At 42.6% G+C, this 26,958-nt stretch overlaps 1 protein-coding gene and 3 pseudogenes across 1 annotated transcript; 1 reads left to right on the forward strand and 3 right to left on the reverse strand.

Annotated features, from left to right (window-relative positions):
• Positions 1-1,428: 1,428 nt before the first annotated feature.
• LOC142440249 (sentrin-specific protease 6-like) lies at positions 1,429-4,619 on the reverse strand (annotated as a pseudogene).
• A 390-nt stretch (positions 4,620-5,009) lies between these two features.
• LOC142440250 (sentrin-specific protease 6 pseudogene) lies at positions 5,010-7,622 on the reverse strand (annotated as a pseudogene).
• A 1,898-nt stretch (positions 7,623-9,520) lies between these two features.
• On the reverse strand, positions 9,521-26,245 carry LOC142441158 (immunity-related GTPase family M protein 1-like). Its single transcript, XM_075543225.1, has 2 exons — positions 26,007-26,245; positions 9,521-12,919 (listed from the first exon to the last, which is right to left on the reverse strand). The coding sequence occupies exon 2, from the start codon at positions 12,896-12,898 to the stop codon at positions 11,735-11,737; it is 1,164 nt and encodes a 387-aa protein (XP_075399340.1). The 5' UTR covers positions 12,899-12,919; positions 26,007-26,245; the 3' UTR covers positions 9,521-11,734.
• LOC142440251 (septin-10 pseudogene) lies at positions 17,295-18,673 on the forward strand (annotated as a pseudogene).
• Positions 26,246-26,958: the final 713 nt, after the last annotated feature.

Genomic DNA, 26,958 nt, shown 5'->3' on the forward strand with positions numbered 1-26,958 from the left:
ATATCATATAATTTCTATTATATATTAATTATTATGAAATTCCACATAGTATATTGAATGTACTATTGTATTACCTTTTTTTATACTGTGATGGCTTGTGTGTTGCTGGGATGCTGGCAGCTATGTCACTGGTATTTCAAATGCCAGCAGGGACACCCAGAGTGAGCAGGTTTCAGCAGAGCTTTCAAACTAAGGAAAGACCACAAACAGAGAAGAGGCTATCCACGTGTACAAATAGGAATTAGCCTGTGGTTACCAGGCCAATGTGTCACCCTCTAAGCCAACAGAGCTCTATTTAGATGCATTAATTCATTTTGTAATAATGATAGCAGGGGTAAAAGAGTTAGACCAGTGTTATTCAAATACTGGAAATGTAAGAGACATAGCAGCAACCAAAACCCAAACTGTAGCAGCATCTTCTTTTTGCAGTAAAATTTCTATTTAAACTTAATCAACCAAGATGTTCTAATTTCAGCAGATTTGGGCAAACAAAACTATCTAGGCAAGCAAACATCAATCTCTACCACCACGAAATCATAAGAACTTGACCTTGCCTGACTATCACTATCACTAAGAAGGATCACATTAGAAGGTCCTGGATAGAATGGTGTGTGTGTGTATTTGTGTGTGTGTGTGTGTGTGTGTGTGTGTTGGGTCACATATGATTTTCTGATATATATCAGAATATATGTGTATAATATTTATGTCTGATATATTGTGAAATATAAATGTTATCTGATATAATGTGATAGAGGCAAAGCAGGATATGTAAATGCATAATCCTATATATGTGTGAATATATATACATACATATCAAATATATTTTATATATTTGTCTTGTGGTGGCTTGTGTGTTGGTGCGATCTGGGAAGCTACTTCACTGGCATTTCAAATGCCAGCAGGGTCACCCACAGTGAACAGGAGTCATCGGAGCCTCCAGACTGAGAACACACAACGAAGAAGGACTGGGCTCCCCACTGAGGAGGATGTACCCACTCAAAACTTTATGGATAGCATTAAAATCTTGCCAGATACTGTTTTAGGGTATAAAAAGTAAATATTATGATATCGGTATATAATTTGAGACACTGTTAAAAAAAGAAATCATACTAGTGCAGGACAACTATGAACCATAATACATGAATTGTTGACTTGTAGAGATTCTATATCATTGTATGTGATGGTCATGTTGATATGATACCTATATCTAGGTACTGATATAATATATTGGATGCATATATGACATGTATACACATATGTTTATATATGAATATGTATATTCATTCGAAATACCAGTGTCTCACTAGATTGTGGAAGAGAGGGAAAACTTCTAACTGCAGCATGATATCAAGTGCTGAGGCCACAGGACTCACAAATACAATGGAATCAACTAGTAGCAGTTCAAAATCGACATTAATGCGTTGTTTTTTAAAAAGAACTGAATCCATGAGTTATTTTGGCTTCTTCTTTCTTCAGTTTCTCAATCATTAAATATTTCAAGCTAAAAGTCAGTAATAATGTCATTTTAAACTTCCCATTCATTCAGACAGGACAGGTCCTCATTAGTAACAGAGGTGGTGGATATATTAATAATTTTTCTGCAGGACCAGTGAAGATGGTATGACTCTCTTACATTTCTTCCTCGCCATCAAACACTGGTATTCTTGCTTGCTTTGGAGTTATAGTTTAGACTAAAGGGAGCACTTTACTTTTTTTTTAACACAACTTCCTTAGATGTTTTCTTCATACGGCCTGGTACAGACAACAAGGCTGCCGTTGGCTTTGTCAAAGGGCATTTTCATTAACAAAAAATAAGGAATTATTATTCTGTGTACTACTTTCAGTAATGATACTTTCTTTTTTAAATGAAATAATTTTATTTGGGGCTCTTCAGCTCTTATAACTTTCCATTCATCAATTGTATCAAGCATATTTGTGCATGTGTTGCCATCATCATTTTCAAAACATCTTCTAACTTGAGACCTTGCTATAAGCTCCTCCTTTTCCCCCTCCCTTCCACACTCTACCTCCCTTGTGTTGCTTTAATCAATTATATATTGTTATTATTATTTTGTATCTTACACTGTCTGTTGTCTCCCTTCACCCATATTTCTGTTATTTATCCCCTTGGGGGAAGATATATATATACAATCTTGTAATGGGTTCCCCCTTTCTCCTCTTTCCCGCTTTCTGACCATGCCCCCACCCTCATGATATTGCTACTCCCACTACTCTTCCGGAAGGGTTTATCTGTCCTGAATTTGATATATTCAGAGCTCTTATCTGTACCAATGTGTGCTCTCTGCTCTGGCCAGATTTGTAAGTTAGAACTGGGTCGTGGTGGGGGGGGGGGGTGTTACATCCGTGCTATACTGCACTTTGGTTGAATCATCCCTTCCTTATCACCCTTCTGTTGGGGGATATCCAATTGTCTGCCAATGGGCTTTGGGTCTCCACTCCAAACCACCTCTTTCACATCAATGTACTTATTTGTTTTGGATGTTTTGATACCTAATACTTGATCCCTTCGACACCTCATGATCACACAGGCTGGTGTGCTTCTTCCATGTGCGCTTATTTGCTTCCCTGATGGGTGGCTGCTTGTTTAATTTCAAGCCTTTAAGACCCCAGATGCTATATCTTTTGAGGACCAGGCTCCATCTGCTCTCTTCACCACATTTGCTTATGCACCCACTGTGTCTTCAGTGATTGTGTTGGGAAAGTGAGTATCAAAGAGTGCCAGGTTATTAGAACAAAGTGTTCTTGTGTTAAGGGAGGCCTTGAGTAGAGATGCAAAGTCCATATGCTATCTCAATACTTAACATGCAGATATATGTACACTGATTTCTATCCCTTTAATTATCAATTAGTATATTTACATATATACATGCCCATAACTATACCTCTCTAAATAGCTTTTGCCTCCTAGTTCTTTCCTCTATTTCCTTTCACCTTCCACCTCTCCCACTATCATGCTCACCCTCCATTCGGCTCATAGTGATTCCTCTCAGATGCATTACACTTGATTAAACCCCACCAGGAGGTAAGTAGTGATACTTTCAAATAACACATTTGTCTGAGGATCAAAAGCAGTTTGGAAACACAAAGTAATATATTTTTTCTTCCAAATTTCGTATCTTGTTTATTTCCATATAAGCATGCCAAACCTTGTTTATTTGCAGCTGCCTAGCAGTATTTGATAAACTGCTGGTATCATCTGTAGAAACATTATTGGTAATTTGGGGGCACCACACAATTCATGTTTAATTAAGTCAAAGTGACTGAAAGTAATTGCTACAGAATCACTGACCAGTTCTTCTAGACAAAAAAAAAGATGAAAATTACAGTTTCTATTAGTCAGAAGAGTGTTTCCTCTGACTAATATAAAGTGACAATATAAAGTGACACTCTCACAGACACTGGGGCAGCGAGAGGATACAGGGTCAGTGAAAGTGTCTTGAGAATCACTTTATGATGTTTCAAAGGCATATTGCTACCACAATGAGCAAACTGTCTTTCCTTCTTGCTTTTCTTGTCAATGTAACTCTGAATCTGTACGATGCTTCTCGGCCCAAACTATTCTGCACGTGTTTCCTTGAAGTGCTGCTTCGGGTTTCCCGGGAATGGTGCTGGGGAAGAACAGGCTGAAGCAGCAGGCTGAGGTGCTGTGCTCCCTCTTCGTGAGTTCTGCCACTCTTGTCACCATCACCGGACAAAATCACTGTTCATGTGGGGGTCCCAGGCTTGCTTTCCTCTCTTTCACGTTGGTCATTTGGGTTGTTCTTTTCCCAGGTAAAATAACTTTCCCATTAGTCTGCAAACAATTCTGTCTGTTATCATCACAATTTACGACAATTCCATTGGAGATTTTTCTACACTTTTACCAACTAATCCTGTATTTTGTGACATCTGTCTTCCAGAATTGTGGTGGACTGACATTCTTAATAGGGTCCGATGGATTCATTCAAAGTCATAGCCTGTCTTCAGGCTCTTTGTGCATCCTTAGAAAAATTAATGCCACAATTTTGATATTTGCTCTATTTTTTTCTGCCTTGCCACGTTTCAGAAGCCTGGGCCATATTGGAAGAGATCCATTTTTGTGTTTATCCCAAAGAAAGGTGTTTTAGACAGGGTTCTCTAGAGAGATAAAACCAGATTGCTGATAAGTTTAAATATATATATTTATAAAGATAGTTAGATATATAACACAAGAACTGAACTGTTAATTATATACAGATAGATATATAATAGAAGAAATAAACAGTTAAAATATAAACAAAAAATAGATATATAATACAAGAAATGAACAGTTAAATTATAAAGCAGTACAAATGACTCGGTGCAACTTACTCCCGTGAAAGGGTTGTGAAACACTGGCAGTCCTTCAAGTCTTGAGGGCCATCAGGTAGTCCTCTGTAGAGAGAGAGAGCTAGGCTACCCCAGCATAGGCAGCAAACAGCAAGGCAGGTCACCAACCATCAGCCAGGTCACCAACTGTCAGTCCCCAGATCCAGAGATGTAAATTCCAATTATATGGTCTTAAAGGGACCTCAACTTACAGCGACACAGTCCACAGCTAGGCATCCAACAGCTAGTGTACCCTTTAAGTTGAGGCACATAACAAGCAAGACAGCTGCATACTGGTCCAACGATTAAAGAACGAGAGACAAGAAAGGCGAGGCTCACTGAGCCATTTCTCTCTCTGGCCTTCAATTAATCCCACTTGTGTTTATCGGCCAGGCTGGCACAATAAACTATCTCAAAAGGCAACCCCAGATGTGGAAATGGCTAAACAAGATCTTTAATATAAAAATATCATTGATCTAGTAACAGACAAGTAGCATTTGGCTGAAGATAATTCAACAATAGTTGCAGTAGTGCACCATCAGGGAGATGTCAGGAATTCAAGCCAAATTGTGAAGCGGATGTCCTTATGAATGACAAATGGACCTTAGCTCTAATTGTGTCAAATTTTTTTTTGAAGCAGATAGCAGAGGAGAAAAGGACTGCTAGGTCCTACAATGACATATCTGCTGTGTTTTCTCTTAATTTCAGGCTCCAGCTGTGATTCGAATCCTTCTGATGGCTTCATTATACATTCAGCACCAAGTAGCTGCCTTGGCTTTACAGGATTAGTGTCAATTTTTGGACTTGAAGAGGGTATTCTTTCTTTGGGGCTATGTTCTTACTGCTGTTACCTGGGCATTAGCATGCTGAAAACGTCTATGATGAACATAATGATGCATTGTGTGTTTTCATTCAATTTCTTGTTGGTGCTGACTGTGGCAAGTCCAATTGGGTTGCCTTTTAAAGTTTTAAAACTTTCGGTCTTGTTTCATCTTACATATGTCTTCAAAATGAAATTGACCAGAACTAGCAGCAAATACATTCAGATCAATGATGTGACTCTCTGCTTTTTGAGGTTTCAGGAACTTCATCTACACAGAATAGAGTTGTCCCATCTTCATCTGTGTCTCCTTCACTTTCTCCTCCATGATCACAATTCAAGACTTTTTAAAAATCGTTTTATTAGGGGCTCATACAACTTTTATCACAATCCACACATACATCAATTGTGTAAAGCACAATCCACACGTACATCAATTGTGTAAAGCACATTTGTACGTTCATTGCCCTCATCATTCTCAAAACATCAGCTCCTCATTTTGTCCCCCCTCCCTCCCTGCTCCCCCATCCCTCATGAACCCTTGATAATTTATAAATTATCATTTTGTCATATCTTACACTGTCCAATGTCTCCCTTAACCCACTTTTCTGTTGTCCATGCCCCAGGGAGGAGGTTATGTGTAGATCCTTGTAATCAGTTTCCCCTTTCCAACCCACCCTCTCTATATGCTCCCAGTATCGTCACTCGCACCACTGGACCTGAAGAGATCATTCGCCCTGGATTTCCTGTGTTTCCAGTTCCTATCTGTACCAGCGTACATCCTCTGGTCTAGCCAGACTTGCAAGGGAGAATTCGATCATGATAGTTGCATGGGAGGGGACGAAGCATGTAGGAACTAGAGGAAAGTTGTATTTTTCACCGTTGCTATATTGTGCCCTAACTGGCTCCTCTCCTCCCCGAGATCCCTCTGCAAGGGGATCTCCAGTAGCCTACAAATGGGTTTTGAATCTCCACTCCACACTACCCCCTCATTCACTATGGTAAGATTTTTTTTTTGATGATGTCTGATATCTCATCCCTTCACCACCTCATGATCACACAGGCTAGTGTGCTTCTTCCATGTGGACCTTGTTGTTTCTGAGCTAGGTGGCCTCTTGTTTACCTTCAAGCCTTTAAGACCCCAGACGCTATATCTTTTGATAGCTTGGCACCATCAGCTTTCTTCACCACATTTGCTTATGCATCCATTTGTCTTCGGTGATTGTACCAGGGAGGTGAGCACACAATGGTGTGATTTTTTGTTCTTCGATACCTGATAACTGATCCCTTCGGCACCTCATGATCACACAGGCTGGTGTACTTCTTCCATGTGGGTTTTGTTGCTTTTGAGCTAGATGACCTCTTGTTTACCTTCAAGCTTTTAAGACCCCATATGCTATATTTTTTGATAGCTGGGAACCATCAGCTTTCTTCACCACATTTGCTTATTCACCCACTTTGTCTTCAGCAGTTGTGTCAGGAAGGTGAGCATCAGAGAATGCCAATTTAATAGAAGAAAGTATTCTTGCATTGAGGGAGTACTTGAGTGGAGGCCCAATGTCCTTCTGCTACCTTAATAATAAGCCTATAAATATATGCACATCGATCTATTTCCCCATCATCATACATAAAATATTTGCATATGTACACGTCTTTAGCTCGATCTCTATAAATTCCCTTTGCCTCCCAGTTCTTTCCTCTATTTCCCTTGACTTTCCTCCTGTCCCACTAGCATGCTCAGTCCCCACCACAGTTTCAGCAATTCCTTTTTGTTACATTACCCTTGATCATGCCCTACCTGGCCTCTCACACCCTCCTGACCACCAATTTGGATCACTTGTTGTTCCCTTGTCCTTGGGTTTGTTAACACCACTTCCTTCCCACCCCCTTCCTCTCCTCTCCCATGTCCCCCCGGAACTGTCGGTCCCATTGTTTTCTCCTCCAGATTATTCATCCAGCCTATCTTATTGAGACAGACCTGCTGAGATAAAAACATGCACAAAAACAGAGCAAAGCCAAGCAATAATATACAACAAAAAGAAACCAATGACAAAAAACAAAACACAACAAGAAAGAAAAGCTTGTAGTCACTTCAAGGATCATTCGTTGGCCTTTAGGAGTGTTTCCAGTCCAGACTGTTGGGGCACCATGCCCTGGCTCCAAAGTCCACTTTCAGCATTCCCTGGGGACCTCACCGATCCATTCCCTAGCTGTTCTGTTGCACCCCATTAGTGTTGTGCCTCAGTGTGGCGGGATCAGATTGGGTGCAATTCCCACATTGTGTCTCCGGTTTTGTCCCCTGTAGGTCTAATATCTCGTTATTTTTAAAGCCTCCATTTCTCTGAGACTCTGATCTAGCCAGTGTCACTGAGTTTCTTCTGGATCATTGTGACCATATCGTACACAATCAAACCAGTCCATAGGGTTTCTGAGGCGATAAATCTTACGGAAACATGTTGCCTTTATTTTTCCCCACAGAGTGCCTGACTGGTTTATTGGTGGTTGTGAACCACAGACCTCTCTGTTAGCAGCCTAGCCTTTACCCCACTGAGTTCTCAGGGCTCCTTGTGAGTTAACAGTTTACAAATCAGGATCAGAAATGCTCAAGATAAAATCCTTTGGTTAAGATCTACTCTTCTCAGCTGTGCACAGCAAGCAGGCCTGTCTCTCTGGTCCTTGGCCTCTCAGCCATGTGGTTCATTAGCTTCTGCCCTGCTTGGACAATATCACAAAGATTTCTTTTAAGCTGTCAGTGAATATCTAAAAGGCAATCCACTCCACCAGAAGCCTCAACCTAAAAGATCTCTGCTCTAGTTCCAGGAGCGGCCTAATCCCAGCTCGGCAGACCAACTCTATTTCACAAGCAAGCACCCTGCCTGAGACGCTCAGCTTTCTGGCTCCATGGCCTGGACGCCCACTGCTCTGTCTCATCCTCGTGGTGCCTCAGCTGCCTCTGCTCCCTCCTGCTCTCTGGCGTCACAGCTCTCTGTTTCCTGGCTGTACGATGGTCAGTGTTAGGAGATTTTAAGGGTCTTTGCAAAGACCTTGCTCACTCCTGGCTCTCTCTCGATAGTAGAGATTTCCCAGTGGAATTATTTTTCCATGTGTCTTCATTTTGGCCTAGTCTTACCATGAATAGATGTGGTGATGATAATAACCATGAATTACAAGCCTGGGCCTGGAGACACAGTGAGGTATGCATTGAGCTGCTCACCCCCCACATCACATTTAGAGATCACGGGGTCCTCCTCGGGGAACGATACATGTGCAGTTCTGCCCTTTCCTACAGGGTCACTGTCAGTCAGAATAGACTCCAGGACAGTGGGTTTGGTTTCTTGGAGTCTCACAAGATTACTTGGATCAGGGCATATCTTCTCTGAAAGGCTTAATATTATTATCCCTATTTTATAGATTGGAATATGAAGATTAACTGACTTGTTCATGGTCATGCATACATGTGGCAGATGGGATTTTCTGTTAGGATTCTCAACCCCTGAGATATACCACTTTAACTTCACCTCTATTTAATATTCACTTAATTACCCTTCCCAGTGGATGCTTGTGAGACCCTCTGATCAATCCTTCCCTGTGAAGAAAATCCTGGAGATAGTGAAACATTTTCGTTCCTTGGTCTGGTTGAGATAGAGCTACCAAACCGAGACTCTCGCTACAGGGTGACTTCTTCTCAGGTCAAGAGAGTAAAGTGATGGGGTCAGCTGGGCAGTATGCAGAAGGGGGAGGGGGCACTGTATTGAGGATGGAAGGAGGCTCACAATGGAAAAGGCTGGGTGAGGAAGAATGAGGACCTGCTACAGAAAACTTGATATATTTTTAACAAGGGTATCCCGACATGAGAAAAATCTGGAAAGGTGTTTGATCAGCAGGATACTTCACGTGGAGTCCATGCAGTTTGGATGAACTAAACGGCAATGAGGTCATACATAAGTGGGTCAGCCCTGCTTGCAAATTGGTCGGCTAGGTCGGAGGTCAGAAGTTCAAAGTCTCCAGTCAGTCCATGGAAGACAAAAAGACAGGGTTTTCTACTCCTAAAGACGTACAGTCTCAGAAACTCACCAGGCACTGGTACTCTGCCAGAGAGTGTCACTGGGAGTTGGCAAGGACTCATTGGCAGTGTGTGGTTGTTTTTTGGTTTGGTGATCAAAATATATTTCCTATTGCTGGAAACTCCAAGGAAACAAACACATTTTCTAAAACAAATATAATTTGTCAAACACTATTTTTTTTAAATCATTTTATTGGGGGCTTGTAGAACTCTTATCACAATCCATCCTTCCATCCATTGTGTCAAACACATTTGTACATTTGTTGCCTTCATCATTCTCAAAACATTATCAAAGACTATTTTTTATAAGCTTACTTAACTAAGCATAAGGCACAGGCTGTAACTTGATGAAAACTTGGGAGGAAACACCTTAGTAAGATAATGTGGATTTCAAAAGACATACTGTCTTTTCCTTGCAAACACTACCAGAAGCAGTAAGTATGTGTATAAGAGGAGAAAAAAAAACACAGGCATATATTTAAAGTAGTGGAGTTTGCTTCTTATCCTCCACTCAACTTCACCTTGGCTGACAATCCATAATATATTAAGTTCCTTTAGCTAGCATTCATACGTACTTTGTAACTTCATTGGTGCTCCCTCACTAAAATAAGATCTGACGTAAACCATGTAGCAGCAATGGTTATTTAGCCTTGTTTTTGTCAACAAATACCATTTGACTTGGTTTTTCCTCTTCCATCACTAGCCCACGTGACTCTATTGCTGCTCAGTGCCCTTGCTCGAGCTCAGACTTACAGCAATCCTATTACAACAAAGGGAACATGGCTAGGTCCTATACCATCCTCACAATTGTTATCTGTCAGTCCATGGTTGCAGCCACTGTGTCAGTCCATCCCATGGAAAGTTGTCCTCTTTTTACATGGCCTCTACTTTAGTAACTACGATGTCCTTTTCCAGAGAGTGATCTCTCCTGAAAAGCATGTCCAAAGTATGCAAATCAGTCTCATCATTCTCGATTCTATGGAACACCTTACGCACAGTATCTCTGAGACAAATTTGTATGTTCTTCTGACAGTTCAAGTTTCTTTCATTCTTCTGTGGCAACACCACAATTCAAATGCATCAATTCTCCTTTGGTCTTTCTTATTCATGGTCCAGCTTTCATATGAGGCCATTGAGAACACATCATTTGGGTCAGGCACATAATTGTTCTCAGTGCTACAGCTTTGCTCTTTAACCCTTTAAATATAGCTTAGACAGCATGTTTTCCCATGGAGAGCCATCATTTGGTTTCTTGACGGCGACATGCATGAGCACTGCAGCTGTGATCAATCATCCCGGTACCCTGAGAAGGTTATTTTCAATCTGTCCACAAATACTGAAGTGGTGGTGCTGCGGTCTGTGTTTTGTTCTTTCGTGCCATCCTGGGCAGGAAAAGTGAATGGAGCAATGTTTACCCTTTGCTGTGCCGGGCGCTGTGTTCGGTGTGGCATAGTCAGGTGCTGTCTGTGTTAGGCGTGTGTAGTTAGAGTAGGGGACGAGTTTGAACAAGAGGCTGCAAGCATAACACTGTCCGATGGTTTGCAGAGGAAGTGTGAACCCCCACCCAGGAGCTCTGGGAGGTACCACTGGCGAGGGCAGTGAAGGAGCCGCGCTAGGGGAGAGATATGTGGGCCTGTAAGCAAGAAGTTAGTCCAGGGCTCCACTGAGACACAGTGATGCTGAATTAGCAGGATTTGGTGATCTTCTGGAAAGAGTGAGAGAAAAGAACTTTTCAGTGAATGAGAAGAGAGAAGGAGAAGTTGGATAAAACAGAGAGAGACAATGAGTGTAGGAGACAGAGTTCATGGTGACAGTGTACAGAGAAGCTACAGGCACATGCAGCTAGTGGTCACAAGGAATTCAGGAGTGCCATAACATGTATGTGTAAGGACCGCACAGGAGGATGTAATGAAGAATTGACTTTGAAGAGAACGTGTTTGTATTTTTCCTAAAACTAGTCGAGATTGCTCTTCTATTTAATAATTTCATATGGTGTGAACCAGGGCACAATATGCCCCTTGTAGATTCTGGCATCTTCTTTGGGAAATGCTAGAGAGAGGGCTTCACAGGAAGTCAGTGCAGCTGTGAGAAGCTGAAACCGCCACCACAATGTTTTGCAGAGGATGACGGAAGCAGGTGGGTCTCTGCAAGGCCAGAGCCAGAACTGAAAGTGAACTGGAAAACAAGGAGCCTTCAAATGAACAAAAACAACGCATTTCTATGGAATTGGGATATATGTAACACTATGGAAATAAAAAGATATTTTCACTCCTATTAAGAGGCAGCTGATTTAGTTCATGAAATAAATGCTAAGGAGGACAACAATTTATGGTGCTTGGGTACAAAATGAACACACTATTCTATTAACCTCAAGACGTCTAATCCTATGGAAGGGGAAAGGCTGATAAATCCAAAAGAGCAGAAAGCACACGTGGCTGGGAAGAGGACAGAGATTTCCTTGTTTCACACACACACACACACGATTCCTGTGAAAAATGAGCTCTTCACATGATGGAATCTATAAGGATTTTCCTCAAGATAGTCTTGGTGTCCTTCGCAACTTCCTCAAGGAAATAGCTGTGCTTCATCCGTCTGATGTAGTTGGCAACAGGACTACCTAGGAGGGGTATATAGCTAAAAATAGTAGATAAGTAAGAAGTTGTATTAAAATTCATACAATAAATCAGCCAGTCCACATTGCTGAGAGTCTGCAGGTCCTGGGATTTCATGTTTGCTGTGTAATGCTGGACATTAGACTGAAATGTCTGTGCCACATGATGGAGAGATTCATCATCCACACCAAAGAGCAATTTGTACACTTTCAGACACGCTTCGGAATTGTCGGGATCCTCAATGCCATCAATGTCCTGGAAAGACAGTGTGTCGACCTTCTTCTGCAGCAAAGCCTTCTTGTCATTAATGATTGCCTGACAGTTGTCCCACAGTTTCTTGAAGTCATCCTGGTACCTGATGAGGAGGAGGTCCTTTTTCAAGGTTTGCTTGAGTTCTGGGAAGTCATGCAGTGACGGGTCAAAGCTGGAGACCAGGAAGATGGGGGGCTCATGCACCTGCTCCTTCCAGAGAGCTTCAAGGATATACTCTCGGATCATCTTCACGACCTCCTCCTTGCTGAGTACATCTTTGCTAAGGGCCATGTCCAGTTTGTTCCAGACAATGTATAACTTCTTTCCTAACTCCTGGATGGTTTTGGCAAGCACCACATGATTCATGCTGAACTGCTCAGACGCAATGATAACAACGAAGTCATATTGGCTGAAATGCATTTCCTCCATGTAGCTCTCCAGGCTCTTTGAAGAATTACCCATGCCAGGCAGATCCCACAGCATGACATTCGGAAAACAGGAGGATGAATAGGAAGCACGTGTGAAGGTGGTTCTCACTACCCCGGTTGGAGCCGAGGTCTCCTCCTCATGCCCAACATTGCGGAGTGCATTGATGAAGGTAGACAGGCCGTTGCCGGAGGCACCCGTCACAGCAATGTTCAATGTGTCGTTATTGGTCACAGTCTTCCAAGTCTTCTTGGCTTTAGCAATCACATTCAGGAGATTACCATCCATCAAGTCCTTCTCAATACTTGTCTCCCCTGTCTCCAGTAACCCAGAGGATGCAGAGGACAGGTCCTGAGGGGACAGTGGGCACTCTGCCATGTTGGTGACCAGTGGTGGGACCTGTAGAAGGCAGAAGAGCAAGGACGTCAGGAGGCTGGGTGAGCAGGGCAGTGCAGGACTCACTGAGCATTTCAAGCCCCGAGATTGGATGCACACGCAAGGTGACCCGCAGGGGCATTTGAGGCATTGGGAGCATGGATAGAGGTCACATTCACGTCCTGGGGATGGGAAGGGGGCCTTGAGGAAAGCTCTGCTGCTCAGTTGCCAGCAATTGTAGCCCAAAGCAGGACTGTGGACACAGCAGGGCTTAAGCAGCAGAACTTCAAGTGAGTCATTGAGTTCTGAAGGCGGTAAGGGAACCTCCCTAAGAATTCTTCTGCATGATCCGAATGGCCCCATTCGTGTATTCATCCATCTACATATCTATCTACTTAACACTTTTGTGGACATACATTCACATCTCATACAATTCAATATTGAAGTATTTAAAGAGAGTTGTGTATTCATCACACCAATCAATCTCAGAACATTTTCTTCATTCTTGTAGTCATTATCATTAGCTAACCACCCCCTCCCCCGTCTTCCTATCATAGCCCTAAGAAACTATTGACCTAATTGACGTCACTATAGATTTACCTATCCTGCATGTCATATAAAGAAAATCATTTAAGAAAAAAAGCAAGAAATAGGAACAAAAACTGCAAGTTCAACAGACTAAAAGCCAAAAGATCCTCTATTAAAATGGCCACAAAGAAAACACAGTTACAGAGTTTTTTTAAGGAAGGTCAAGGTTACAATTCAGCATCAGAAATGCTCAGAATTTGCCAGTCAGGAGTGCCTCTTCTTAGCTGTGCCCACAGGAATGCCTCTTTCTGGTCTTCAACCTCGGAGCTGGACAGTGTTACAACCCCCTTCTAGCACTGCTGGTAAATGCCCCAAAGGGCATGCCACCCCACCATCAGCCTGTAGCTTCACCAGTTAAGTGTTGGAAGCACCCACTTGAAAAGTCATCCTCCTTCCCTAACGCACTCAGCTTCACTTTCCCCACGGGCCAGGAAGCCCCTCTTTTAAGCTCTTGGCATCACTGTTGGTGCTGCTGCCTCTGCTGTTGCCACTTTTCTGCCACTTCTCTGATGCCACAGCCCTCTGACTCCTGGATTGAAGAGGTTCGACTTAGGAATCTTGAGATCCATCTTCACTTCTGGCTTTTCATGTTTGATAGTAGTCAGACTCCTCCATCCCTCCTTCTGAGATGGCTCACTTGAACCCACTGGCATAAAAAAAGCCAGAGTTTTAAACATCCTATTTGCATGGTCAATACCCCAGCGATCTAGAATAACCATATAAGGAAATCACTATGCCACAGTCTGAATATCTGCCTCCCCCTCTCTCCACCAATGGCATTCTTCCCTCCTTCCCCTCCATGCAGCAGCAGGCAGTTTGATGGGGTGGCTGCTCTAGTGGGAGTTGCCAGCTGGGGCTGCACTCTCAGACAGGGGAGTCCTCTTTAGCTTGGGGGTAGGTTGGGGGGGGGTTAGTTTTGTTAGTTTACTGTCTGCACACTGAGGGGTACTCTTCTGGAGCCCATGATTAACTAGTGCCTTGAGAGAGATTTCCTTGTATTCCAAAGAAGAAACAAGGAGCAGAAGTAGAAAATCCCTGATTGTTGCTCAGGAATTCCTGTTAGCATATAACAAAGTTTGCCTCAAACTGTTTTTATGCTTTTCTAAGGTTTCAGTTTTTTGTAAAAAAAGAATATTAGTCTGTGTCTTGATACATTTCACCAGAGAAAACTCTAGGACCTTCAGTCCACCAGCAGGGTCCAGCTTGTTGCTGGGAAGACCACTGTGGCTGCTGTGGTCTGTGCTCGTCTGTCAGGACAAGGTCAGACCACCCCCAAATGTACCACCTTGTAACCCAAGATTCCTAAAGGATTCATTAAGCATATTTTAGAAAAGCAGCCTTTCGAATGAATAATTGCATCTGTCAAAAGCTTAAACTAAACTAAATAAGAAGTAATTTCTTGGTGAAAAAGGAAGGAGAAGAATTTGATTTTCCGAGTTGCATCATAATATTCAAATGACCCGGCATCAAAGAACAAGAAATCTCATCACTGTGAACAAGGGAGAGTGCAGAGTGTGGACCCATCTGTAGGCAACTGGACACCCTCTTACTGAAGGATCTGGGGAGGAGATGAGTCAATCAGGGTACAGGGAATCAACGATGAAACATACAAGTATCCTCTAGTTCGTAAATACTGCATCCCCCACTGTCATGATCCCAATTCTACTTTAAAAATCCGGCTAGACCAGAGTATGTACACTGGTACAGATAGGACCTGGAAACACAGGGAATGCATCCCTTCAAGACCAGTGGTGAGAGTGGTGAAACCTGGAGGGTGGAGGGATGGTGGGGTGGAAAGGGGGAACCGATTACAAGGATCTACATGTAACCTCGTCCCTGAGAGACAACTGAAAGTGGGTGACGTGAGACATCAGATAGCGTAAGATATGACAAAATAACAATTTATAAATTATCAAGACTTCATGGGGAGGGGGGACCAGAGAGGGAGGGGGGAAAATGAGGATCCGTTATCAAGGGCTCAAGTAGAAAGAAAATGTTTTGAGAATGTTGTTGGCAACAAATGTACAAATGTGCTTGACACAATGGATGGATGGATGGATTGTGATAAGAATTGTATGAGCCCACAATAAAACAATTAAAAATAATAAAAATAATGAAATGTAAAATATTGAAAATGCTAAAAGGCAAATGTAATTTACAAGGCAGAGAAACTCCGAGCACTAGGGTTAATTTTCACATTCTGTATTTGTTCTGTATATGAAAGTGACCTTTCCATTTTGAAAAAAAATTCAAACGCCCCATTTTCAGCCACAACAACAACAACAAAAAAATCAAGACCTACAAAGGCAGGAACGGACAGCTTCATCAAATGAATAATACAAAGAAACAAAACACTGAACTCATGCATAAAAGATCAGATAATGAACATATTAGAAGACTTTAGAACAGCAATCTAAATATATTTATAGAAACAAAGAAACATATGGACAATGACATAAAGGAAAGAAGAAAACTGAGGAACAATGAGAATTTCTAAAAGAAAGAACCCACCACTCACTACCACTGAATTGACTCTGATTCGACCATGACCCTGGATTGCACTTTGGGCTGATAATCATCAGGTCAGCAGCTTGAAACCACCAGCTGTTTGCGGGTAGAAGGGTGAGTTTTCTAGTCCCGTAAGGAGTTAAACCCACAAGACTCGATGAGAACTAGAACGCGATTGAAGTTACTGAGACTAAATAGCAACATCCTTCTGGCCTTCTCTGCTTTCAGCCAAGGCCCGTCTGAATCCAACAATGGGAGCTCTTGTTCCATGTACTCTTCTACCGCCATTCATGAGGGTTACAGTATTTGACAAGGTTTTATCGCATCCAAACAGTTTTCAGTGATTTATTCCTCTGAAGCAGACAGCCCATTCCTTCTTTCTACTCTGTTCTTACTCAGGAAGCTCTGCTGAAACCTATTCATTTTGGGTGACACTGCCAGCATTTGAAATACAAGTGACATAGCTTCCAGAATGAGGCTTATTTGTGTTTTATTGATCATCAAAAGGCATTTGACTCTGTGGACTATGACAAATGATGAAGACCCTTGAGAAGAATGGGAATTCAAAAACACTTCATTGTGCTCATGCAGAAACTGTACATGGCTCAAGAGGCAGTTGTGCAAATAGAACACGAGAATACTACATGATTTAAAATCAAGAAAGTTGTGTGTAAGGGTTGTGTCTTCTAACCATGAGTATTCAGTCATTATGCTGAGCAAATACTCAGAGAAGTTGGAGAACATGAAGAAGAATGCAGCATCAGGATCAAAGAAAAGCTCATTAACAGCCTGTAATATGTAAATAATATTACACTTGCTGAAAGTGAGGAAGACTTGAGACACTGCTTAAGCATTGCTGATGAAGATTACTGCAGCCTTCAGTCGGGAGTACAACTCCATGCACAGAAAGCTAAAATCCTTACAACTGGACCAATAGATCATTTCAAATGATCAATGATAAAAGATTGAAGTTGCCAAAGACTTCATTTTGGTTGGATCCACAATCAATGCTTGTGGTAGCAGTAGCCAAGAGATCAAATGAAATGAATTGGGTGAATCTGTTGCACAAGAACACTTAAAAATATTGAAAAGCAAAGATGCTCTTCTGAAGTTTAAGGTTCGCTTGACTCAGGTAATAGTATTTGCATTCGCCTCATATGCATGCATGTGAGTGTTCTCCATTGAATAGAGAAGACCAAAGAAGAATGTATGCATTTGATTTATAGTGCTGGCAAAGAATATTGGAAATGCCATGGACTGGCAAAAGAAGGAATAAATCTGTTTTGGTAAAAGTACAGTGAGCATGCTCCTTGGAAGCAAGGATGTAAGACTTTGTCTCACAGTCTCTGGACAGGTTATAGGGAAAGACTAGTCTCTAGAAAAGGACATCATACTTGGTAAAGTAGAAGGGTAGCAAAAAAGAGGAAGACCTTCTACAAGATGGATTGACACAGTGGCTGCAATACTGGTCTCAACACTGAGAACAATTGTGACGATGGAACGGGCATTGTTTGATTCTGTTGTGCATAGGCTTTTGATGGGTCAGAACTGACTAAAATGTGCCTAACAACAACGATGAAAAGCAATGTGACGCTCAGTTTGAGGTTTATCTCCAAGATTTGCTGAAGATGAAGCAGAGTCTCTTCAACCTCCATGATTCTCCTCCATGAGTGCCATTGCTTCCTCTCACCAACTGGCCATTCTCTGAAGACACTTGACCACTAAACCGGGAAGATCTTTGACCATGAGGTGGATATTATACTGATCGTTGCCAAAGAAGATTGCAATTTCTAGAAATGAATTACAGAAGGTTAAGATCAAGCTCACCTTTCCTCTGAGAGCCTAGAGAAGGCCCTCCTGTATGAGGTTTCTTTGTCTCTCTTTCTCTCTGTCATCCCTCCCTCCATCCATCCAACCATGCATTCATCCATCACCTCTCTTCACAAAGGAAGAGGGCCTGTGTGGAGAGGAGGGTGGGAAGTGAAAGTGGATGTTTGAACCCTCATCCCCATATCCCCGTATATATGATGGCAGTGGATAATAGAACCAAAGCGTGACAAAGACACACATACAAAAAGATCAAGCTCATGGGTGAACTGGTTAGCCATGCGTCCAGATATGCCAGTTCCCGACAGACGATGAAATGATTTCAAAAATCAATTCTTCAATGAATGTACATTTGCATTTTGCTGTTGTGGGAGGTATGGCAATAAGATGGTGAAAGCTCGTGAGTACCCTTGGGGTATTGTACAAATGGAAAATGAGAACCACCATGACTTTATAATGCTCCAGGAGATGCTCATTTGTACACGCATGGCAGTTCTGTGAGAACAGACACACACCTGGCACTATGAACTTTACTGACATTTCAAGTTGGAGGACCTGGGCTTTAAAGACCTGGCACCTGGGATCAAGCCTGTCAGTGTTCAAGAGACCCACGAACCCCAAACACATGACGTCTATGGTGAGTGTCAGAGGAAAGGTGAGCTCGAGCGATGTCTGTGCAGCGAGCAGAGGAGGAAGAAGCCGTATGGAGAGAGAGCATCGGGCTGATTCGAACACCTGAAAAGCGTTCAGAGAAGGAAACAGGAAGCAAAGAGAAGAGTGGAAGAAGAAATAACTGCTTTTTCTCAAAAGAAAGCCACCTCTTTTTGTCACAACTGGGAGCAGGAAAGACACTGATAAAAACGTAATTCAAAGGTACAAAAATTTTATTACATGTTTGAGAGGTCCAATTTTATATGACAGTCATTCTAGGAGCTGGATATCATGGAAGACTATTACAAGAAAAAGTTATTTAAACACTTATCAAGGGGAGCTGATATCAAAGACTTCTAGAAGGAAGAAAAGGTTTTGAAACTGATTATGGCATCAATTGTACAATACTGCTTGTGGTGATTGAACTATGGAATGTTATGATATCTGTAAGAGCTAACAATAAAATGACCTTTTCTTAAAAGTCAGAAGTACACACTGGTTTTCCTTGCTGTTTTTCTTTTCTGTGTTCCTTACTGTTTCTCCCTCTGGTGAATGGGCATGATAACCACCACATATCAAATATTTTCAAATACAAGGTCAATACATCAGCCAGTGTGGATGGTAAAAATTAGATCACTACTGTTAGACATATGTAAGTTACTGGTAGAGATGATCCTAGATGGTTTCTCCCTGATGCCAACTTGCTGTGAGGCTGCAGGGCATGCTCCCAGAGAAAAGAGTTTCAGTGTCATTTGAAATAGAGACCATCAGAGTATGCCCACCTGATGGCATCTGTCTCCCAAGACAACCTGTTATCTTTTTTATGTGCTAAACATACAGTTTTTGATATATATTTTAAAATATACTACATGTTTGAAACTAACTCAAAAAGTTTTATAGACATTCTTGTTTTTCTATGATGATCTAGTTGATCATGTCCTAAGCTTTTGGATCAAATTATATAATATGATTTCCTTCCAGCCTTTAATGTGACTTATAGTGATTGGTTTATTGAAACAAAAATATGCTTAAAGGTAAAAATATCCAGCGATCAGAACTTTGTTTAGAAAAACCAGTTAGAATAACTTTTCTTCCAGTACAAATACCTTTTGAATCTGGGGGTGTCATGGATGTATTTTATAGTCATTGTTTAAAACTCTGTTCTAGGGAAAATAGGTGGAAGCATTCTGTTATAAACATTTTTTAAAGCGATTATGAACATCCAAATATTATAAGTTTGAAAATGCTGGTGATTCACATCTAAGAGCTCTTTCCGCTCAGAGTGCCTTAGTATTCTCAGACCAAGGCAATGGTTTCTGTCCTTTAGAATACAGTCTCTCTCTCTCTCTCACTAGGTCTATACACTTAACAATGCACAAAAGTGTATATATTTATACACTTAACAATGACATCATTTCTCATTCTTGTGCTTGAATACTTATATATAAAACTGACATTTTCTCTTGAAAAGTAAAATCTGCCTCCATATTGAAAAAATACACGAGCAGCATGAGAAAATTCAGAGAAAACTCGAATCTAACTGCGGGACAAAAACCAGCAGTCACAAAAGCAAAGAGGAAGAACTCATTGAGCATATCTCACCCCGAAAGAACTCCAGCAAACAAATCCAGTCTCGAGTTGCATTACTGAAAGATTCTCTGGACAAAATGTTGAATGATTCAGGAAGCCTCCAAAGAAGATGGAAAGATAACAAAGTCACTGTACCAAAAAGACTATGCAGCATTCAACCATTTCAGGAGGTTGCATATTAGCAAGAGACAATGGTGCTGAAAGAAGTTGTTCAAGTTCCACTGAAAGCATTTACCAAAAAAGAATGCTTCAGGGATTGATGGAATATCAATGGAAATGTTTCCACAAACTGATGAAGCACTGGAAGCACCCATGTATTTATGCTGGGACATTTCAAAGAGAGCTACTTGGCCAACGAACTAGAAAAGATCCATAATTGTGTCCATTCCAGAGAAAGGTGACTCATAGAAATGCTCACGCTACAGAACAATACCACTAATATCACAATGCAAGTAAAATTTTGCTGAACATCATCCAACACGGTTACAGCTGTACATTAACAGGAAACTGCCAGCGATTGAGGCCAGATTCAGAAGAGGACATGGGACAATAGATATTATTGGAGACGTCAGTTGGATTTTGGCTCAAGGCAGGGAATACAAGAAAGATTTTTTTTGTGTTTCATTGACTGTACCAAGGTATTCAACTGTGTGGATTAAAACAAACTCTATAGAAGTTTGTGGAGAACAGGAATTCCAGAACACTGCATATTGCTCATTCAGAACTTGTGCATGGATCAAGAAAGAGTTGAACAAACAGAACAAAGAAATACTGCATGGTTTAAAATCAGGTAAAGTGTGTGTCGGGGTTGTATCCTCTCACCATACCTATTCAAACTTTAGGCTGAGCAAATAACCAAGGAAGTTGGATAATAAAAAGGAGAATACAGCATCATCAGTCAGTCTAAGACATGAAAAGATAGATCTATGTACATATATTTATATGTTAAGTATCAATTGGGCCTTTGTTGATGTACTCCCTCAATGCAAGAACACTTTGTTCTAATAACCTGGCATTGCATGAGGCTCATCTTCCCGACATGATTGCTGAACACAAAGCAGGGGCATAAGCAAATGTGGAAAAGAAAGCTGATGGTGCCTGGCTTTCAAAAGATATAGTGTCTGAGGTCTGAAAGGATTGAGACAAACAAGCAGCCGTCTAGCTGAGAAGCAACAACGTCCACATCGAAGAAACACACCAGTCTGTGTGACCATGAGAGGTCAATGGGATCAAGTATCAGGCACCAAAAACCCAGAACAAAAAATCATATCAATGTGATGAGGGGTAGTGCAAAGTGCAAACCCAAAGTCCATCTGTAAACAATTGGACATCCCCTTACAGAAGGGTCACAAGGAAGAGAGGAGCCAGTCAGGCTCAGTATAGCGCCATTGAAACATACAACTTTCCTCTAGTTCTTTAATGCTTCCTCCCCCACACTATCATGACCCCAATTCTACCTTACAAATCCAACTAGACCAGAGCATGTATACGGGTACAGAGAAGAGCTGGAAACACAGGGAATCCAGGACAGATAAACCCCTCAGCACCAATAAAGAGAGTAGTGATATCAGGAGGGTAAGGGTAAGGTGGGGGGAGATAGAGGGAACCAATCACAATGATCTACATATAACCACTTCCCTGGGAGATGGACAACAGAAAAGTGGGTGAAGGGAGACATCATTCAGTGTAATACATGAAAAAAAAATGTATACATTATCAAGGGTCCATGTCAGAGAGAGGATGGGGAAGGAAGGGGGTAAAAAAAGGAGGAGCTGATCCCAAGGGCTCAAGTAGAAAGAAAATGTTTTGAGAATGATGGTAACAAATGTATAAATGTGCTTGATACAATGGATGGATGGATGTATTGTGATAAGCTCTGTATGAGCACCCAATAAAATGATTTAAGAAAAATTAAATAAAGCCTGAGAGCTGTCCCATTACAAAAAAGACATGAAACATTATGATAATTTATAAATTATCAAGGGCTCATGCAAGAATGAGGGTGGGGTAAAATGAGGAGCTGATACCAAGGGCTCAAGTAGAAAGAAAATGTTTTGAAAATGATGATGGCAACATATGTGCAAATGTGCTTGACACAATGGATGGATGTATGGATTATAATAAGAGCTGTATGAGACCCCAATAAAGTGATTGAAAACAAAAAAGAATACAACATCAAGATCAAAGGAAGAATAATTAATAATCTTCACTATGCAGAGGAGCCAAACTTACTTGCTGAAAGTGAGAAGGACTTGAAACACGTGCAGATGAAGATGAAGGACGGTAGACTTCAGTGCGGATTACAACTCAGTGTGCAGAAAACCCAGATCCTCGCAACTGGATCGATAGGCAACCTCTTAAACGGATTGTGGTTTTGATTGCACAACTCTTCCTGATGTGCCTGATCTATTGAATTGTATGATGTGTGCATTATCTGCCCCCAAAATGTCAAAAATAAAATCTTGTGCCTATACTGGATTATCTCATCCAACCACCCCTGAACGCTGTTAGATAAGTGATACTATTCTGACAAATTGTGAAGAAACAATCTCTCAGACAAGAAAGAAACTAGGCCTCAATGAGACAGCTACTGAAAGAGGGATCTTGTTGTTGAACCCTGGAGTGTGGTTCAGTTTCTCTCCCCGTGGAATGTACAGCTCTGTAGGATGACTCTTGCTGCTTCCTCCCCTAGTTCGGAGGAGCATGGGAACCACTGCTCTCTGTGACCTACCACTCGCACCCTGTATGAGAGGAACAGAATGGCAAGTCTAAGATGCATCACCACAAAAGGGGCCCACTTCTCAGAGCCTATTGTAGGAACTTCACATTTCGTAACTTAGGGAGGCCCCTTATGAATTAGGGATGGTGAGAAATGCCCAGGGTTCAGAGTGAGGGAAGAGACAGAACACCACCATCACAGCTACCTCTGCCTGGGGACCAGAGATCCCTGAAACCTACACTGTCAGGCAGTCTATGCAGGCATCCTGAGAAAGACTCATGGGTCCACGAGACCATGGGAAAGTTGCCCCACCTGAAGAAAGTGAGGGTTTTACTGAGCGAGGTTGGGATGTGTGGTGGGCAGCACCTGAAGGAGCATTATGAGTTGGATGTAAGGAGATGCAGCCCTAGGCTGGGTCCAGGCAGGGAAGACCTTCTGTAATATGTGGACCATGTGGGGACAGCTCTGCAGTGTCAGAGTTCTTGTTGTTAAGTGCAATTCTATTTATCTTTACTTCTTACTGATGGTTTACATTCTGTGTTTTCCATGTTTGTAAGTGTTGCACAGTTCATTCACGAGGGACATATTGGAAGGTGTGCATGGGGTAGGCTGAGTTGACAAAGTAAAACATAAAGCATGTTCAGTCTTTTCAAATTTCCTAAGACAGCCAGCCCCTCCTGTGTCCTGGTGCCCACAGGGTTCTAGAAGGTCTGTCTTGTCTCTTCCCAAGATATAGCTGGGTTTTTGGTAAATGCCTGAGGGATACATGGGCCCTCGGAGGCCTCTCAGCTGTCTGGGCTCAGGGAGCCAGTGTCTTGGCTCAACATTCAGTTTCAGACAGAGGATATTTTCCTAACATCTATGCAAATGACAGATGTGTTCCATTGAAGGTTCTCCTTGCATTGTGACAATAACAGGCTTAAGTTTCTCGTCACTGAGTCTCAGGGACCATACTAGCCAATAAGAAGGGTAGATGGGCAGCCACTCCTGAATAAGTCTCTGTGTTAGTTACATAATCTGGTGTCAATTTGAGAGGATTAGGAGTGAAAGGGTGGAGTCGGGCCTGTCAACCAAGATATAACCAATGAGGCTTCTGTGTGGGCATGGCCTTCCTCTCAGAATTCTGGGAAATTTGTTTTTTCCTCCTTGGAGGCGGCAGACACTTGCCTCTCTCTGTGAGTCTTCCCTGAGGAGAAGCCACAGCCCTGGAAACTGGAGATGCTTACAACGCCAATGGATCCAAATGCTATCTACCCACTGGCCTGTGATCTGCCTGCACTCGGTGTCCTTACATGTGTTTCGCGAGTCTGAAGAGGATTTTATAGATTGGTATCAGACATATGGGCTAATATCAGACTTATGGGCTTGGACTGGACTGGGTTGGGATGCTTCCTTAATGTACAATTACCCTTGATATAAAACTTTCTCTTACACACATATGAGTTTCTATGGACTTGTTTCTCTAGTCTACCCAGACAACCACACTCTCTCTGTTACTTAAATTTGAACACAACCCACCTCATTCATGAATTACTTCATTTGGTGTAAGATGTTTGGCAGCATATTAATACATATGCAGGTCTTGGCATGTGCAATAAACAATTCCTCTAAACTGTCTCTGTGCCGCTAAGTGCCCAGCAACTACATAACACTCTTTTTTTTTTCAATAACAAAGCACAATACACCATTTGTTTCTCCTTATCTAATGAAGTGGCAGAAAATTGACTTTGCCTTTTCACCCTCGTATCCTGATAAGCAAACAGTTGCCCATCCAATCCACTGGGTAGGGGACTAACTGCTTCCTGACAGGTGCACAAGGTTTCATAAAGCCTCTACCTTTCTAGACTTGTGTGTGTGTGTGTGTGTGTGGGTGGGTGGGGGGGGGGTGGGCCCTGTCCAAGCCAGGGCCTCTATACCTGTCAGCATCCCTGAAAGCTAGGTCAGAGGTTCTCAACTTGTGGGTGGTGATGCTTTTGGGGGTTGAATTATACTTTCACAGAAGTCGTCCAATTCATAACAATAGAAAAATTACAGTGATGAAGTAGCAACAAAAATAATTTTATGGTTGGGGGTGTGACCACAACATGTGGAACTGTATGAAAGGGTTGCAGCATGAGGAAGGTTGAGAGCCACTGAGCTAGGGGTAAAATCTGTGTTTATATTTGCAGAGGACTCCCACCTTAAGGAAGGGGCACAGCAGAGAGGGTCAGTCACATTTGGAAAGGAGATTCAGACTGTGAGCAGCATCCTCCAAAAAGTTCCAACATTTCACATAGAAATCAAGCACACGTTCACACATGCATTCATTCACGTACTTGCACACGTCTGAAAATAAGGCATCATCAAGCTTGTGCCTTCTCTCCACTCTGATAGCTTCTATGCATTAGTGAATTTATGTTTAAATGCTACTTATAACCCACTAAGGAGTCTTTATGACCTAAGCCCTGCAGAAAGGAAAAAAGAGAGTGCACGTATTAGTAAATTCCTGTGCGGCCTTCTACATGGCAGTTAAAGAAAAACCCAACCATCCTGTATCCAAAAAAGGGTGCTTGGAGACGTGAGCCCAGGTCCCCAAGGAGCTGTGAGGGCTGAGTATCAGAGACATTCAGAGCCAAGAAGGCAGTGTGGACTGGAACCCCTGAAAATTCTATGCTAAGAAAAGCGTGAGGGAGACTCCCTGTGCTGACTTACTCCAGAAAAACAGGGTCCCATTTCCACAGGAGTGGGAAAGGTGCGGGGAAGAAAATGTTCTAGACAGAAGATGGAAAAGCCCCTGTGGCCCTCACACATTTCAGCTATAAAGGAAAGATCAAGAGCTGTGCAGAAAGACAGGTTCCTCCAATTCAGATGCACATTTGGGCTGAGAAAGAACAAGGGGCTGGTGGCACGAAGGTGAAGCGCTTGTCTGCTGAGCAAAGTGTGGTTGCGTGCACCTGGCAATCCATTGCCATGAGTCTTATGCACTAGGAACCCCCGTGGGGCAGCTCAGCTCTGTCACCTTGGGTAGTTAGGAGTCAAAGGCACAAGCAAACATGGAGTTGGATCCCTCTCACCTTAACTCCTCCCCTGGTCCTTATTCCATGAGCGGTCCAGCCTGGGACTGAGCAAAAAAGGCCCAAGCCATCCCAGCCATTGTAAGGTCTGTCTCCGGGTTGAGACCCAGAGCTGTGGCTCAGGGTCACATTAGCAAGGTGATTCGACAAGTTCCCGGTTTAGGATCACGCTTACCAGCTTCCGGAAGCAGATGCAGGACTTTGGTCACGTTACAGGGACGTTCTGCGTGGTCACCTCTTCAGACAGAGATCACCTCTGCTGGGAGAGATTCACCATCTGGCAGCTTTGTGAGCTCCAAGCCAGGCCCGCTTGTTCAGGCAGGTCAGGAGTGAAGTGTGCAGCCGGGGGTCCTGGTAGGAAGATCAGAGCGGGAAGACGACCTGGAACGCCTGAATTCTTTCTCCTGCCTGGTCTGAAAGAGTCCAGGAGGGCCCTCCCCCTCCTTCACCACCCCTACAGGAAGCATGCATGTGTGCATACAAGTTTCACTTTCTATTCCTGTAAATCACACTAGTTCACCAAGAGCCGGTCACACTGCCAGCAGTCGCCTTTCTGCCTCCACGTGCAGCCCGAGATGTTGGCAAGCAGTCCTGTGGAAAGTCCTTGTCCAATCTGCTCAAAGCCAAGCGTGCAGATGAAAGCAGACTCTCAACGAGCATCCCTATTAGTGGTGCCAGATTTCCCTTAGCGTCAGTGTTTTCCCACAGGGATAGCAGCCCCTCTGACCTGTTCGCATCCTCTGCTCTCTACTGCTTGGCAGCATTGACCCTTCTGGTGCCCTAGCTTCCACCAATGTCAGCACACACACACACACACACACACACACACACACACACACACCCCACCCCATGGAATCCCTGATTCAGAGTGCGCTTTACTTCTTCACTCCCTTATCCCTCTTGTCTTTCACCACATCTGCCTGCAAAGCCTTTCCTGCATAGAGGCAATAGCCCCTGCCCAGGCCTGCTTCTTGGCAGCTGAGTTCTGCAGAGTTGAGCTGTTACCTGGCAGAGGCTCAGCGTTTCAAGCCTCCTCTCTTCTGGAAGGGGAATACTGTGGAAAAGAAATCCAAAGGGCCCTTAGCTCCTCTAAAAGGCCTGCCAACCCAAAGCCAGACCTTATTCTC

This window comes from Tenrec ecaudatus, chromosome 2, assembly GCF_050624435.1.
Source record: "Tenrec ecaudatus isolate mTenEca1 chromosome 2, mTenEca1.hap1, whole genome shotgun sequence".
NCBI classification, from domain to species: domain Eukaryota; kingdom Metazoa; phylum Chordata; class Mammalia; order Afrosoricida; family Tenrecidae; genus Tenrec; species Tenrec ecaudatus.

What these genes read in the sequence shown, in the direction of transcription:
- LOC142441158 (XM_075543225.1), bottom strand. Translation starts at nt 12,898, where the DNA reads ATGGCAGAGTGCCCACTGTCCCCTCAGGACCTGTCCTCTGCATCCTCT.